Here is a 17081-nt window from a genome sequence, read left to right as displayed (position 1 = left end):
TACTAGCCGCAGGAGGGGCGGCAATGCCAGGGCTGAGCGTGCTTGAACCTTGCAATGGCTGCACTAGGGACTCTAAATCCTCAGCCCTGGCCCTAGGCAGCTGCAGACTCTGGAGTTAGGCACTTCCCTCCTCTAGGCCATGGCTTTAAATACCTGCGATTCTCATCACCTGCAGCAGAGGCCACCAATTCCCACGCCCCCCTCAGCCAGCACCTAGTCGTGCAGAAAGTGCAGCCTGAGTGATTGTGGAGGCTGGGGTGCCAGGAGGTTCCCGTCCCTGAGCAGCAGCTCTGCAACAAGCGCACGTGCTTCCCAGTTGGGACAGTAGCCGTTACTGACAAGGCTTGTCTGTGATCTTTTTTTTTATCTCATTGTTAGGTGTGAGAAGTATAAACTGTTCAATATGTTCAATTAGTTGGTTAATAAGATGTCTATGAAGTAAATCAGTGGCTTTAAAATAAGATCCAATCTGGAGCATATGAACTATTGACCCCTGGACTCCATCTCTGAGAGGGGACTTGTTTACCATCAGGACACAGGCTCAAACCAGTCCAAACCGGTTTTTCCTGCCAAAACCAGCCCTCAGCGTTCCATCTCCTCAGCACTTTTCCCGCCACAGAAGTGATATAAGGACGTGCTCCGCGCCTGCGCGGGGCCGTCCCCCCCCCCCCAGCGACGGCCCCTCCACGGTCGGGTCTTCCCAGTGCTCCCGAGCCGGAGAGCGACGAGCCCCCTCGGTCCCGCCGTGAGACTGAGGAACAGGAGGCCTGTCACCCCCATTCCTGCCGTCCTGCATCCCTGGTGTCCAGCCTCCCATGGAGCCCCCCGGGGAGTGAGAGACCCCGGGAGGGGCACTGGGGCTGGGCAGGAAAGTGACTCTGCCCCGGGGAACCTGGGAGAAGCCTCAGAGCTGCCTCAGCCCCAGTGGAGCTGCAGCAGGATCTGCCCCCAGCACCGCTGGGATTTGGGGGGCAGAGACTGGGGCCTGGCGGGGGGGATCCCCTGTGGTGTGAGGGGAGATGGGGGGTGTCAGGCAGGGAGGGGGGGGGAGAAGCTGGAGTTGTAGGGGGGGGAAGGTCAGTGGGACGCGGGGGGCGGGTGTTGAACTGTCTCTGGGCAGCCAGGAAATTCCCGGGGAGTGGCGGGCGGGCGAAGGGGGGAGGGGGTTAATTGGATCCTGTTGTATCGGGAAACAGAGACGACACAAGGCTGCAGTGAGGCGTCCCAGGATAGTCCTGGACCGCTGCTTTTATTCTCTTTCTTACAGACTGGTTACTCAGTATTACATGATTGACATCACACGGGTTACTTATTACTATATGATTGATACACCTGTTTACTTCATTCTGATTGGTTAAGGCTGGCTCCCCTCACCGGCCTCACCGGGCCATTGTCCTGAGTGACTAAAGCTAGCATAACAGAATGTGCATGCTGTACTGTACTATTGAATGGTTCAATGCAGAGACAGCGTGGCTTGCCAGCACTTGTACCTACATCTCACCCTTTTTTGTTTTGTTAACATGACTAATACTTACGAGGGGGCCCTGGGTTAGTCCACGGACAGCCCTTAATGAAGAGAGAAACAAATGAGGGGACGCACTGAATGCCGCAGCAAAATAGCACAAATAAGAATACAGTGAGTCCTCCAAAGGTGACAAGCTGATGCAACCACCCAGTGTTAGGAAGCCATGAGGAAAGCCAATCCCACCATCCCGAGAAGGGGTCTGGATTGTATCTGATTTGATCTGTTAAATTTTTAATTATCTTGAGTTGATTTTCAACTGAATGATGATGATCAGAAATATTAAAGCAACACATATCATTAACCTTTTCACATCCATAATGATGCAGCATAAGTAAATAATCTATAGCCGCTCTAATACATGTTCAGCCTGCCGTGATAAAGCTTTGATCTACCCCCAAGTTATGGCAGTGTTAGGTGTGCCACGCTTTCGGGCCTTGTCGATCTTGTCTGCCCTATCCGTCAGGGTTAGACTGAAATCCGGAATGGGATTCTTTAGCCCCTGATGCCAGGCCATCTCTCCACGGCTTCACAAAGCGAGCGGGAACCCACACAGGGCCGGTTTCAGTTGACACTGCTGCGTAGCCCCGGCCCCAGGTGATGAGTGGCACAGGCAGGCTCCACTCTGGTCCTGGCAACTTGCGATATATCACCTTCGGCGCCGGAAGGGGCTCGGTCTGTCTATAATGGCGCTGGGCTCTAGATAAAAACTGATTATTAAACAAGGTTAAATTTAAATGATTCAGTGTAAACAAGACACGAGCCAGCCATTCTTCCTTATCTGGTAAGGATAGGGGCACGCCTCCTTTTTGTTTTTGTTTAGTAAGGGCCTCCTTCAGGGTACGGTTAGCCCGCTCAACAATGGCCTGACCCCGGGAATTATAAGGAATGCCGAATTTGTGGAGAATGCCCCACCGGGCACAAAATGCGGCCATGGCGGAGGAACAGTAAGCAGGGCCATTGTCGGTTTTCAACTCAGCGGGGCTGCCCATTACCGCAAAACTGCGAATCAAGTGATTACAAACATGTTTGGTAGCCTCCCCTTTTTGGGCAGTTACCCAAGTGTAACCAGAAAATGTGTCGATGACAACGTGCAGGTATTTCCAAGGGGAGAAGGGGGGAAAAAGGGTAACATCCATCTGCCAAAGTTGATTGGCTCCGAGACCACGGGGATTTACCCCTATGGGAGGACCCTGTGGGTTAAGGGTGCATTGAGGACATTGTTGAACAATACCTCGAGCATCAGAAAGAGGGATCTGAAATTGTTTAGCCAATGCCTTGGCATTTTGATGATGTAGGGCATGACTTTCTATAGGAGTACAAGGGAATGCCCTGAGTTGGGCATCCGCCTGGGCATTGCCTTCTGTCAACATGCCAGGGAAAGGTTGGTGGCTTCGAATATGAGCAATAAAAAACTGATCGGTACGGGAATGAATGAGATGTTGCAATGCTAAAAACAAAGCTAGCAAATTTTTATCTAGCGCTGGTGATACATAGCTACCACTAATATTTGAAACAACATTGGCTACATATAAACTATCAGTAATAATATTAAACGGTTGCATAGAAAAACGATTAAAGGCTAAAATTACTGCAGCCAGCTCAGCACGCTGGGCGGAGCTTTGGGGTAGGGTAAACAGAGAACACCAGTGGGTAGTAGATGGGTCACGCCAAGAGAGAACCCCACGGTGTGGACTTCCGTCCGTAAATACTGTAAGCACATCTGGCAGCGGGGTTGGTGAGAGCAAATAGCAAAAGTTAAGGGGTAATCGCTGCGTCATGCCAAAGCGGGGGTCCTTTAAGGTATGAAAGGTAAAGGTTCCTGTATAACCTGCACACGCACATTGAACCTCAGGAGTTGTTTCACAAAGGGTTTGCCATAAATGTAGGGGAATTGGAAGAACTATTTCTGCTGGATCAATAGCAAAAAGCACTAATGCACGTTGGCGCCCTTTTGTAATTAGGGAAGCAAGCATGGAGGGAAGGGGAGTAAGGGTATTTGCTGGGGTGTGGGAGAGATATAGCCATTCAAGGATTCGTACCGGCCCAGCCTCGGGTGTTTGAAAGAGGGTGGCACAAGGCTGGGTCACCCCTTGAAGACAAGCGAGATGTGGAGGCTCGTTATTCACAGCACGATCCACCCAAACCTTTGCGAGAGATTGATTCACCTGTGTAATGGCATCTAATTGTGTTTTTGTGAGAGAAATGATATCGGAGGGGTGACGCCCCTGCCGAAGAGCTTCAAATAGAGGACTTAACATGTCGGTATCCAGGCGATAATAGGGGTGTACCCAATTTATAATGCCCAATACTTGCTGAAGGGTGACGTAATTAATGTTGGTTTCCAAAGCAATTTGCGGGATAATTGGAAAGGAGTAGGCGGCCATCATTTTATGTCCAAGATAAAAAAAAGGTTCTAAATATTGTACCTTTTCTGGGGCTATCCGAAGGCCGTATTCCTGAAGCATCTTTTGCAGGTCAGTTTTCCACGAGGGAGGGAGCTCTGGCCCTGCTATGAGGATATCATCCATATAATGGTAAACCTTAAGCGTAGGGTACCGTTTGCGGAAAGGTGCTAGAGACTGACTCACGTAATATTGACAGAGGGTGGGACTGTTCAGCATACCTTGGGGAAGAACTTTCCAATGGTAGCGTTCTGTTGGCTGACTATTATTCAAAACAGAGATAGTAAAGGCAAAGTACTTTCGATCACGGGGGAGGAGAGGGATAGAGAAAAAACAATCCTTAAGATCGATTATTGCTAACTGATAATCGGGTGATATAACATTCGGGTTCGGGGTCCCACATTGAAGGGCTCCCATAGGTTCCAAAATTTTGTTTATAGCTCAGAGATCATGTAATAATCGCCAGCGGCCAGATTTTTTCTTAATAACAAAGACCGGAGTATTATATGGGCTAGTAGTAGGTTCAATATGTCCCTCGGTTAACTGTTCCTGAACTAATTCTTTAAGGGCTATTAATTTTTCCTGAGGGAGTGGCCATTGTTCAACCCACACTGGGACGTGGGTTTTCCATTCCAGGGGGAGGGCAGTGTGTGAAGAGCATTGACGTGTCATGGCACAACTAGGGAGGCTCCCAGTTGAGATAATAGGTCTCGTCCCCAGAGATTAAGATCAATTGGCAAAATGCACGGACGAATTTTTGCAACCTCTTGCCCTTCCTCACTATCCCATACTGAGAGCCAATTGGTGCTCTGTCGAGAAGATTGTGGGCCTCCCACGCCCCAAACTGAGGGGGAGATTTCAGAAGGCCAGGAAGGGTCCCAATGTTTTTGTGCAATTACTGAAACATCCGCTCCAGTGTCTAGCAACCCATAGAGCTCCTTACCGTTGATGGTATACTTACGGGTCGGCTTGTGGGTTCGAATTTGTTGTAAGACCGCAGCAATCTGTGGATGAAAAAGGGGACCTTGCTCCAGATTAACGCGAGTAGAACCAAATCCGCCAGCACGACTCGCCTGTCCGGGTCCGGCCGGCGCTGTGTAAGGTAAGATTAGCAGTTGAGCCCAAGAATCCCCCGCCTTTAATTTGAGGGGAAGGTGACTCCAAATTTGAACATAGATAATGCCGGTGTAATCAGAATCGATAACTCCGGGCACAATCATAATAGACTGACTACTGGCAGAAGAACGAGGCAAAATCAACCCAAATGTGTCCGGGGGAAGCAGACCCGAGAGCTGCGTAGGCATGAGGAGTACGTCACCAGGAAGAGGGGATTGCATATCTACTGCATTAATAAGATCCAAACCAGCACTGCCTTTTGTGGCCGGTTGAGCGGCCATGGCAGGCAGGGCTCCCTCCTTTAAACCGGGGCTGAAGGGAGCCCGGTTGAAAGTTTCCCGAATTAGCTGAAGTCGAGGAGCGACATTGATTGGCCCAATGATATCCTTTGTTACATTTTGGGCACTTTTTAGTAGGACGACCCCCGGTTGTGTTAGCTCTGCCCTTATAAGCACCACCGCCTGGGGCTCGGCACTCCTTTTTGAAGTGTCCGGGTCGCTGACAGTTAAAGCAGTTACCTGTAGGTTTGTTACCTTGACGGATTGCTCCCGCCAACAGTGCCATAGCGTGGGTCTGAGTGCCTACTTCGGCACATGCCTGCAACATGTCAGCGAGTGTGTAATTAGGACGGTGAATGATAGTTTGGAGAATTTTCCGACAATCAGCATTGGACTGCTCATATGCTAAGCGTATAAGGAGTTCCACCTGAGCGTCCGGATTGCCAATTTGGCGTTGAACAGCCTCTTTGAGGCGATCAACGAAATGATGATAAGGTTCCGTAGCTTGTTGTTTAACATTTGTGAATGATCGAAGGGGCTTACCGGAGGCCGGAACCCGCCGAAAGGCTCTCTGAATGCACATTGCCGTGCGGTGAAAAGATTCCATGGGCAATATAGATTGTTGCTCTATGGTGGCAAAAGCTCCTGTCCCATATATTTGCTCAGCATTATTCTGCGCGTTACCGAGTGCTAGGGCTGCCAATTTAAACTCATTATCCCATACCACGTATTGTGCAGGGGAAAGGATCATACGAAATAGATGTTTCCAGTCCTCCGGAATCATAGTATAACTATTGGCGATCCCTTCTATCATACCCTGCACATAAGTGGAACGCAGCCCTGACTCACGTACCGCTTTGTTAAGCTCCCGAAGAATTGAGTACGGGAGGGTGGAGTGCCGAGCTACCACCTCACCTGCCTCATTAGGAGGGTCATAAGACAGAGGAAACACCAAAGGGACTTCTCCCTCCCATTGTTCCAATAAGGGGTCTTGTCCGCTTGCTCGCGCCACAAGGGCAGCGCACCCAGCGCCCTGCTGCAGCGACGTCGGCCCCAGGGTGTCCACCCCGGGTGGAGAAGTTTTCGGTGCTAAGGAAGGGGCCGGTGGGAGCACTCGGGGATATGCTGGAGGTGCCTCCACCGAGAGCAAGGGAGGTGCGGAGGGGGACGCCTCTTTTCGTAATCTCCCCACCGCAGCTGAACAGTGCTGCCATAACAGAATATGTTGGATCTCGGCTCAAGGTTCCCGAAATAATGCCTCCCCGATCTTTATCCAATCGGAGTGGTCTAGGGAGCCTCGGTTCGAGTACCATGGGCACTTGTACTCAATTGCTTGGAGCAATTCCTCTAAGTGTCGTAACGATACTGCAGTACACCCGTCCTGTTTGATAAGTTTCAATAACTCTTTTGCATGATCTTTTTGCTCAATGGATAAGTCCCCCCCATACTCACGAGGGAGCGCGTTGCGCTGTGGTGCACCAAGGCTAAGCCAGCCGATGAGTCGGGGATCTTGTGTCTGGATCACGTTGGGGTCACCAGATGTAGTAACGGGAAACAGAGACGATGCTGCAGAGAGGCGTCCCAGGAAAGTCCCGGACCCTTTCTTTTATTCTCTTTCTTACAGACAGGTTATTGATTACTACATGATTAACATCAAACAGGTTACTCATTACTACATGATTGATATACTTGTTTATTTCCTACTAATTGGTTAAGGCTGGCTTTCCTCAATGGGCCATTGTCTTGTGTCTTCCGTGTAACTAAGACTTGCATGACTGAGTGCACCTCCTGTACCGTACTATGAGGGGAACAATACCAAGGTTCAATGCAGGGACAGCGTGGTTTGCCAACACTTGTACCCACAATGCCCTAATTTGTGAAGAAAGAAAATAGCCCACCTACATGGAGCTAGTCAAACTGACCAGACTCCCAGTGCTGGAGCCTGACCTCACTGAACAGCGGCTGCTGTGAGATATGAAGGGGGCACCCATGAGTCAGGCTTATTGGAGCTGCCTCTCCCTTCATATCCCGCTCCTCACAATGAGGAGGCTATTGGGCTTCCTACCACGGAGCTGTCCCTGGACCCTGCTAGGGGCTCCATCTCCTGTATCAGTCGGTGGCTAGTAGGTGTGTGATGGATCTGCTGGGAGAGACAAGGGGCTCTCTCTTAATTCCCTCATCCTGGTATTTGCTGCATACGCTGAGCGGGGTCGGGGTGGGACTCTGTTGAGTGGGATCCACCCAGAGCTTCCATTTGATTGGCTCCTCTCTGCCAAAAATAGTGGGGCTGTGAGTGGGGAAAGAGGTCCTGAGTGTTGGACTCTTGCTCTTTCAGGGGCCATTGACCTTCGAGGAGGTGGCTGTGCATTTCACCAGGGAAGAGTGGGCTCTGCTGGACCCTGCTCAGAGAGCCCTCTACTGGGATGTCATGCAGGAGAACTATGAGAATGTGACCTCGCTGGGTAAGGGTTCCTGTCCCCTCGGATCTTGGAAGGGGAAATGAAGAGAAAAGGTTCATGCCAGCCCCATGATGCCACCTCTACTCTGTCCTGTTATGCCAGTGACACACACACACTACCAGATACCCTCCCCTGCTGCAGAACAGTTTGGGAACAGAGCACAGGAGCCGTATTGCACAGTGTCAAATAGCTCCTGTTTGCTCAAGTGAAAAGGGAGTTAGGTCTGGCATAACTGTTCCATACCCCTAATCATTTTTGTTGCCCTTTTCTGAACCTTTTCCAATTCCAATATATCTTTTTTTGAGATGGGGCAACAACATCTGCATGCAGTATTCAAGATGTGGGTCTATCATGGATTTATTTGCTGTTTTTACAAATATGATATATGATATATTCTGTCGTATCTATCCCTTTCTTAATTATTTCCAACATTGCTTGCATCATATTTTGCAATATATTCCAAACAAGGAAATTAACGTGCAACGTATGTGTCATTGTTTGAGGTTTTAAGCTTTAAAAGGCTTTTGTGATTTTTAGCTCAGGGGGACAGTATTCCAATAGCTGTTGCCCCCTGCGCACTTTTAACCAAGAAAAGAGCCTCAGGCTGAGCTGATTCAAAATCAATCATGTGGTTGTTTTCCACAACAGCTTCAAGAGGTCCCTGTGATGGAATGTAAATGTCTTCTTCACACCTTCCCCCTGCAGGAGAATGGCTGTTTGACCAGCTGTTTGCCTTGCTGTCTCTGAGGAACTGCTCTGTGGGTGTTCCCCAGAATTGTAACATTTTCAGTAATCTCATACTGTAAAATCTCATAACTTTACATACAGTGTTACTACACATTTTAACAGGAGGATAATATTCAGTAGATTATGCGTTTTCAAATGATACCTCACAAGCCATACTGTGTACAAAATTGATCATGATTTTCTAGAAGAGTGAACACAGGGGTATAGACTGACACAGTGTCTGTGTGTGTGTTCCCAGCAGATATGTGGGTATTTCAATCCCTCATAAGCATAGTGTTCGGCATCTTCAAGGCCCTGGGGAACTGGTCCTGGGAATTCACTGGTTTACCAAGTGTGACACTGGATGGAATTGTGAGACACTTTGGTATTAATAATAAAATAATAATATAATCTGATAAAATTGCAATGGATCGTGCTCGATATGCCATGTAAGGTGTCAGTAAAAATGTTATGATTTGCCAAGTATGATAATATTGTTTCTATGTTTGTATCACCTTTGAATTGTGAGTTATAGATATGTAGGGTATATCTGTATTTCCAGACTTGTGCAGTGTTTCTGGGTGACACCCCCAGACATATTGGCATCAACACTGCCTAGCCTGTTTGATGGCCCATTGACGATCATCAGCTGTACAATGAGCCCATGGAAAGGACCAAGGGGATACACCTATTGAGTTAGCAAGACATGCCGGGGTATGCCTGTGTAATGAGAACTCCAAGGCTTTTCCATGCCACGTGCTTTGAAGCTTGTGTTTGGGACACAGGAAGTACAGGACACATGGCAAAAGGAATGTAAAGGGCAGCTGCATCATCTCCATTTTGTCTTCAATCTCCCTTCCTACCTCTGGAGCAACTTCTCTACAAACTGAAGCCTTGAACAAAGGACTGAATGACCCATCCAAACTGTGGATGTGTTCCAGACGGACTTTCAAGCCAGCAACTCACCAATACTGCTAAGAACCTGATATATCCATTTTGGAATGTATCTGACTGCTTTCCCATTTAACTTCTTTCTGTCTTTCTTTCATTTAAACCTTTAGTTTAGATGCAAAAGGATTGGCTGGAAGGATGGAATTTTGGGTAATATCCAAACCTATACTGAGCTGGTGATGTGGCTGACGCTTTGGGGTCAGAGGAACACTTTGTTTATGTGAGCAGAGTTTTCAAATAACCTCTCACTGTACTGGACCTAGGTGCTGATTGGGAGTCAGAGAACAGGGATGCAATAAAGGGGGCCGTGTGATTTCTTTTTTCAGCTTCTCGATTACCCGCGTGGGTGATCAGAAGCACAGTTGGTGACTGGTCGGTGAGTTTAACTTCAGTGTTAACCAGCAGTTTTGGGAGCATCTGCTCTCCCTTTTTCAGCCTGCCCTGATCTTGGCATTCTCAGTGAGAACTGCCCCTGGCCCACCAGGTCACACTAAGCACTGAAGTTAAATTAATAGAATGTTTTTTTTATGACCAAGTCTTATGAAATCAACTGAACTCCTTTGTTTTCTTTCATCTGAGCAGGGTTTCTAGTTTTCCAGCGTGATGTGATCTCCCAGCTGGAACAAGGGGAAGAGCCATGGGTCCCAGACCTCCAGCGGTCAGAGGAAAGAGAGATCCTGAGATCTTCCTGCACAGGTGAGGAAACATTAAACCACCTCAGAATCTGTAAGTGCCTGAAGGAAACATCTGGGATGCCCTACAAAGCTCTTGGGGAGGTCTCTCAGTTCATTATTATCCCTAGCAGGGGTCATATCCTCAGGGTAACTATAGCTCATGGCTTCCTATAGATCCTAGCAGACACCAGGCAGTAGCTTCCTCCCTTCCCGCTGCGTATTTGGATGGGATGTGAAGGCTGAATTCATCCCCCTCCTCTCTCTTATTTTGGGGAAGAGATTGGGGGAGTTCAGCTGCTGATTTTTATTTGACCTGTCTTCAGCACTTGTTTTTGTTTGGTCTTCCCCTTTCCATCCCTGTTTGAGGTTTCTGTCTCTATCACAGCAGGTGATGCAATGGCTTGTGAGAAAGAGGAGCAGAATTCGCAGGTTGAAAATGTTGAGCCAGTGGGTAAAAACAGAGCATTATCTCAAAGATGGAAAAGGAATGTGTCCAGGAGTCATAAGCAGGGAAAATCCTGGGAGATTCAGCACAGACCAAAAACAGATCAAGGAAACCAGCCAGGGAAGAAAGTGGATACATTTATTTCCTGTTGGAGAACTCAGAAGGTCCTCATGGAAACCACAACACAGTAGGATATCCTCAGGCGAAAGAGAAAAAATACATGCAGTGAGTGTGGAAAAACCTTCTCTCACAGCTCAAACCTTTCTCAACATCAGAGAATCCACACAGGGGTGAGGCCCTTTGAATGCCGTGAGTGTGGAAAATGCTTCACTAGCAGCTCAAACCTTTCTCAACATCAGAGAATCCACACAGGGGAGAGGCCCTTTGAATGCCGTGAGTGTGGGAAAAGCTTCACTCAAAGATCAGTCCTTTCTAGACATCAGAGAATCCACACAGGGGACAGACCCTATGAATGCACTGAGTGCGGGAAAACCTTCAATCGCAGTTCGCACCTTATTAGGCATCAAACAATCCACGGAGGAGAGAGGCCCTATGAATGCCGTGAGTGTGGGAAATGCTTCACTAGCAGCTCAAACCTTAGATTGAATTTCCCCTTGTTCCTCAACTGTTGCTACAGCTCTAGTACCCATCAATCCAAAGACTGAGAGAAATGGAGAGTTCCAACCATTGTCCTTTTAGTATCTTATTGTTCCTCTCTCTGTTTTTTGTGCTGGCCTTTCTATTCTGTCATTTTCTGCCTTTGTTTAGTTGGTAACAGTTGGTTTCCATCACTCACGTTTGTTTGTTTAAATCTCTATCCGTTGTTAAATAAATTTTTTGCTTGTTCGATAACTGTACTCAGGTGCTGTGTGAAATACAGTAGCAATGGTCCACAGTAAAACTAGTAACCTGGGATACTTGGGGAAGAGAGGATCTGGGATTTCACCAAGTATCTGGTGATCCGGGCTGGACCCCAGAGGGGGACACATTGAAGGAACTCAAGGGTTAAGGTGGCTGCTGTAGCTCAGAGGAGGGTCCTTGAGTTCCAGCTGGCTGGTGAGTTTGGTCACTAACATCCAGCTGCCAAATGCAAAACTCCCTCTTCCTTGTGGCAGGTGGCAACAAGGAGACTCACAGTCCTCAGCACCCTGAGAAGGGTCACAATGTGTCTCTATGTTGATCCACCTGTCAAATTCACACAGGGAAAGCTCCCGATAGCACAAAACTCTGCCCTATGAAATCATGGAACATGTGCTCTTTGCTCTGTGAAAGCATGTAAAGAATCCAAGCGCTGGAGGACAGGGTTTGGGTCCAGAGTGACCTAGACAAATTGGAGGATTGGGCCAAAAGGAATCTGAGGAGGTTCAACAAGGAGAAGTGCAGAGTCCTGCACTTAGGACGGAAGAATCCCAGGCACTGCCACAGACTGGGGACTGACGGAGTGAGGGGGGTTTGATAGCAGCCTTCAACTACCTGAAAGAGCAGCAGTGTGGGCTTTCTCCTGGCCACTTTTGCTGGGCTGGGCAGGCGTCCTGGAGGCCTTTCTAGAAGAGAATTGGGAACTGAGTTAGAAAAACCAATGTGAAAACCAGAACCTCAGGTTTAGACTCATTTATTTATAATATTAAATCTTCAATTCTAGTGTCACAGTCAATACAGTCAATTTCTTCAGCCTGATAGTTGCCCAAAGAGAAACTTAACTTCTCTCCAAAGGGAGTGGAGAGAAAGCACTTTTCAGAGTCCAAGAGAGACAAGGTGGTGAGGGTAAGAGGACCAACCTCTGTTGGTGAAAGAGACAAGCTGTGGAGCTAACCCCACACACTTCTTCAGTTCTGTGTAGCCTGGAAGGGCGTCTCTTCCATAATCAGCAGTTAGAACATAAGAACAGCCACACTGAGTCAGACCAGTTCATCTAGCCCACTCTCCCGAAAGTGGCCAATGCCCGGCGCTCCAGAGGACCCCTGGGACCAACATGGATACACCACCACCACAAACAAGGTTAAAAGTCAATGCACATGGAGAAGGATCTTGTGTTTCATTCCTTATGTCCTAGTCTCATCATGTGGCCATTTCCTTTTCTTCCTTTCTGTTAAAAGCTTTGGTGTTTTGCACAGAAACATTATTTCCCCAGGAGAGACCCAGGAGTGGGGGGCTGCATTCCTGTACCAAACAGTCACTGGAAGGTGGCAGACAAAGGCCTTTAGGACGAGGCGTCCGTCACTGTCAAAAGATCATCTCCCTCCTGCAGGTCACTGGCAGCCGGAATTTGTTCCTTATCCTCCCAGAGTCTGGGGGCTGGAATCAGCACTACCCAGCCCCTCCATATGTAGCAGGAACAAACACAAACCTGGTCTTTAAAACAAACTGTCCCCTTCCTTCTCAGGGAAGATTTTTCTGTGATTGAAGTTGAGCTTCAGTTCCCCTCTCCTAGGGGCGGGGCAGGTGTGGGGCCAGCTCCCAGTGAGATCTGTTTTCACCATTGCCCCCTTTCAGTCAGTCTGGGATGGTAACTCTGCTCCCAGCTGTCAGGCAGCTTCCAGCCCATCCACCCTGCTCACTAACTCCATGGTCATGTGTCACCCCCTTTGCCAGCGCACAGAACCTGCAGGAAAGCTACTCCTGCCAGATGCATTGGTGGTATAGTCGTGTGCGTAGGTATTTTCCAAACAATTCATCTGGGTTTGATTCCCAGCCAATGCAATAATGGCTTTTCTCTTCTGTTGTTTCCTCATCTGGAAGTGGTTTAATTTCACTCACATTGTGTTACAATCACATTATCTATAGAATGAAACAATAAATGTGTCGAAGTCCAGCAGGTCATACAGGATGGAGGCACACAAGGGGCTGGAATGTATCATCTGAGAAAGACAGAACACTTGGAAACCTGCATCTCCCATCCCCTGGCCTTGCGTGTTATGATTCCAGCTGCGTGAGCTGTTTGTAGGATGTTCCGGCATGATGGGGAAATGAAGTTTTGAGTCAGTTTTTGCTCCTGCAGATTCCTTTGCTGTTATAATTATAATGACATGAACAACAGGGAGGCAAAATAAACATAACCTCCAAATTGCAATACAGGTGGGGAAAGAGACGATCACGGTTAAGCCAAACACATCAAAATAAAAATTAATACTAAAAAAGGGGAAGGGGGAAGAGATGAGGTATGTGGAGATCCCCTTGATATTTCAATGCACATTGTTAGAATCAAAGTTCAGACTTGACACTGGAAAACTACCTGTCTCTCTGAACACCTGTGATGAGCAAGATGGAGTTGGGACACCTGTTCTGCTTCAATCATTTATTGTCTCTCTGTTCTCTCCTTCTTCTCCCCCCAATTCCTCGTCTCCAATGTCTCTGCCTTTCTCCTCTTGCTCCCTCTCCCCTGCCCTTTCCCAGGAACTCACAGTCTACAGCATTTAGGACAAGCCAGAGCTCCCATGTTCTGCACATGAGCCTGTGTCAGAGGACATGTGACCCCGGTCAGAACCAGTCACCAGATCAATATGACCCTTTATGAGCGACTTCTGTGCCTGCTCTGCAATTTACATCTCCCCTCTTCCCCCCACCACCCGCAAACAGGGTGGGGTACAGCTCTGACAGAGGCCTAACAGGAGAAATTTCAGCCCAAAGACAAATTTGGGTGAAATGTTGAGAAATGAAGAGCCCCCCAAATCCCCAGAACTCTAGTGTCACCCCCATGGCACCAGCACAGGGAACCCAGTGAGATGGGGTTACAGAATACAAGGGGGGAGGCAGCAGGGAGAGAGGTGACAGGGAATCTCTCTTTTTTTCTTTCTCTCGTCACTTTCTGTTCTTCTCTTTCCTTCCAGGAACTGCAGTCACAGCAGGGAAGGGTTTGTCTCCGTGTTTGTCACGGAGGTGGTGGAAGTGATGGATTCTGTGACTTCCTGCAACCTCCGTAACTTCTGCAGTGGGCACAGTGGCAGACTCCAGGGCCACTCAATCAACTGGCTCCAGGGACCGCCCAAGCCGCGGCCAATGCGGCTGGCCCTGGGGACCACTTGACCAGTGGTCCCGAGGGCAGCAGGAGCAGCCACAGCTTGGTGGCCTCTGGCAGCACTTCTGGGGTGGCCAGAGCAGCAGCTGGCCCCCTGGGGCTCCCCCCTGCCCTAGCAGCAGCTGGAGTGGCAGCGACTCTCAGGGCTTCTCCCCTGGTAGCTGGTGCTCATTATCCATCAAATAAATCAACACGCTTCCCCCTGCAAGTGGATTTAGCCCGGGACCCTCAGAGTCAGCAGCTGTTACGCCCCCACTGAGCTCTCTGGCCAGGTGTCCTAGTGCCGGGAGCCTCCGATGTAGATCCTAAAATAGCGTTTTTGTACCAGGGGCAGCTGAAATTTTGGACCAGACATTGTAGCTCCACTGTTATTTTACTGAATTGCTTCAAAACAGCAAGTGTAGAAAGTCTCCTAAGTGCCCCTGCTCTCCAGGAGTCTGTGCGTTCCACCCAGCAACGTACAAACCTGCTCTGCCCTGAAGTGGGGTCAGACAGTGACGGTAACGCAAATCTTCAGACTATTAACCCAGGTCCCTTTCTTTAACCCAGGACATGCCAGTCACCTGTTAGCCATGGTGTTATCTTCATCTTCAAATACCTCTCAGGACATTGAACAGAGGAAGTGAAACCCCCTCCCCCGAATGGATCCCTGTTGAGGCGTTGTGCGGACCTGCCCATGGAGACTGTATGGTTTTATACTCTTAGAGCTTTTTCTCTTCAAACCCCTTATCCCAATCTCTGGGCCAACCTCCGCATTTCAGAGTTTAGAATTTACTCTCATCACCCTCCTATGGCACTTTCCATGTGAATTGGGCAAAGCAAGTGGGGGAAGCTCCGTGGCTAATGAAAACCAATGCTCTGGGTGAGGCCTGAACTCACACCCACAGCTGTATTTCCCCCTGCATGAGCCACTATAGGAGCTTCTTAGACAAACTTGGGCTGTCGGTGGTTATGTGTGTCTGTGCTGCACCACTTTGGCTGCTCTGTGAAAAGCTGATGGTTCAAGCAGAAGCTGGTGGGGTTTTGTTTTGTTTTAAGCAATTAGAGTCTAGTACATTTTAACAGGCAGAAAATGTCCTATTCTGGTCTAGCCCCATTTGACTCCTTCTGTCCATCTTCTTCCTTCCCCCTCAGTGTCTTTCCTTCCCCATTGGGGACATACAGAGATGAACCCCAGTCAGTCTGTGTCACAGAGAGTCTGTATCTCCTAAGGAATGTGGGTGAAGGATTCCAGCTGAATTAACTCCACTCACCTGGGTTAGAAACATTTGTTTCTTTCGAGCACATAGTGGGAAATGGGACATTAATTCAGACCCAGGAGGCAAGGCAGAGAGGCTTCATGCTCTTGATCTCCATGAAGGGAGAGAGGATCCCCAGGAAGGAACAGAGCTTCCTTTAGACTCAAGCTGGTGTCTCTTGGAAGTTGGAAAAGACCCTTGGTCACTGAGGATCTCATGGGATCGTGCTGCTCCAGAGGCTCGAGAGTCCTGGGTGCGGGGAGGGTGTCACTGCACAGTCTGAAATGGAAGGGAGGACCCTGGAAGGGAAGGGGAGGAACAGAAAATGGAGAGGAATGAAACAGAATAAACGCCTCTTCTCTCTCCCCTCCCCGACCCAGCAAGAACTGTTATCAGTGGGGAAACTCCCCACCATGAACGGCAGAGACCACAGAGACATTTGCCTCATGCTAAGAAGTAAGGTGACCAATCACCAAGTGTGAAAAATCAGAGACTTTCACTAGATGCATTGGTGATATAGTGGTGAGCATAGCTGCCTTCCAAGCAATTGATCTGGGTTTGATTCCCAGCCAATGCAATGATATGATAATTCTTCCACTGGGAATTGATTTAGTTTCAGTTTATCAATGGAATGAGAGAATCAGTGTCCCAAATCCCAACAGGTCATTAAACACTCTGTGGAGGAAAAAAGGGGCAGGACTATATAATAAGCAGTTGGAGTCATCCTGGTATTACAATGCTTGGTTTATTTTTTTTTTAAATTCCTTTACTTCCCTCTCCCTTTTAGACTCAGAGCCTTTAAGGTCAGAAGGGACCAGTGTGATCATCTAGTCCGACCTGCTGCACCTTGCAGGCCAAAAGACCCCACCCACCCACTCCTGTAATAGACCCGGGAGGGGAGGCAGCTCTGTGCACTGCCCCTACCCCAGGCAGCACATGGAGGCCCTCTGCTCCCCTCCCCAATGGGTGTGCAGAGATGTGCCAGCAGCACTAAGGTGGCTCCATGCCCACTCTACATCCGTCCCTCCGTGCCGCTCCCAGAAGTGGCTGGCATGTCCCAGCATCCCCTGGGGTGGGGGGAGTGTCTCCACGTGCTGCCCCTGCCCCGAGCACCAACTCCGCAGCTCCCATTGGCCAGGAACTGTAGCCAATGGGAGCTCTGGAGGCAGCGCCTGCAGACAGCAGCACATGGAAATCCCCTGGCCCCACTCATCTAGGAGCTGCTGCCGGAGGGTTGTGTACCGGTCACTTT

At 48.9% G+C, this 17081-nt stretch overlaps 1 protein-coding gene and 1 non-coding gene across 2 annotated transcripts in view; both read left to right on the top strand.

Annotated features, from left to right (window-relative positions):
* The window catches only part of LOC120381809 (zinc finger protein 850-like), a 288805-nt gene that overhangs the window by 209449 nt on the left and 62275 nt on the right, over positions 1–17081 (top strand). Inside the window, exons 6-7 of the mRNA XM_039499943.1 lie at positions 2715–2721; positions 10830–11132. Of these exons, the coding sequence (XP_039355877.1) occupies positions 2715–2721; positions 10830–11132 (310 nt within the window). The remainder of the gene's footprint in view (positions 1–2714; positions 2722–10829; positions 11133–17081) is intronic.
* On the top strand, positions 16335–16406 carry TRNAG-UCC. Its single transcript has one exon. It is a non-coding gene; the product is annotated as a tRNA-Gly (tRNA).

The sequence above is a fragment of the Mauremys reevesii genome, linkage group 14 (assembly GCF_016161935.1).
Source record: "Mauremys reevesii isolate NIE-2019 linkage group 14, ASM1616193v1, whole genome shotgun sequence".
Classification (NCBI taxonomy): Eukaryota; Metazoa; Chordata; order Testudines; family Geoemydidae; genus Mauremys; species Mauremys reevesii.
Note: the sequence above shows the minus strand (reverse complement) of the source record. Positions and strands in the feature narration are given on the sequence as shown.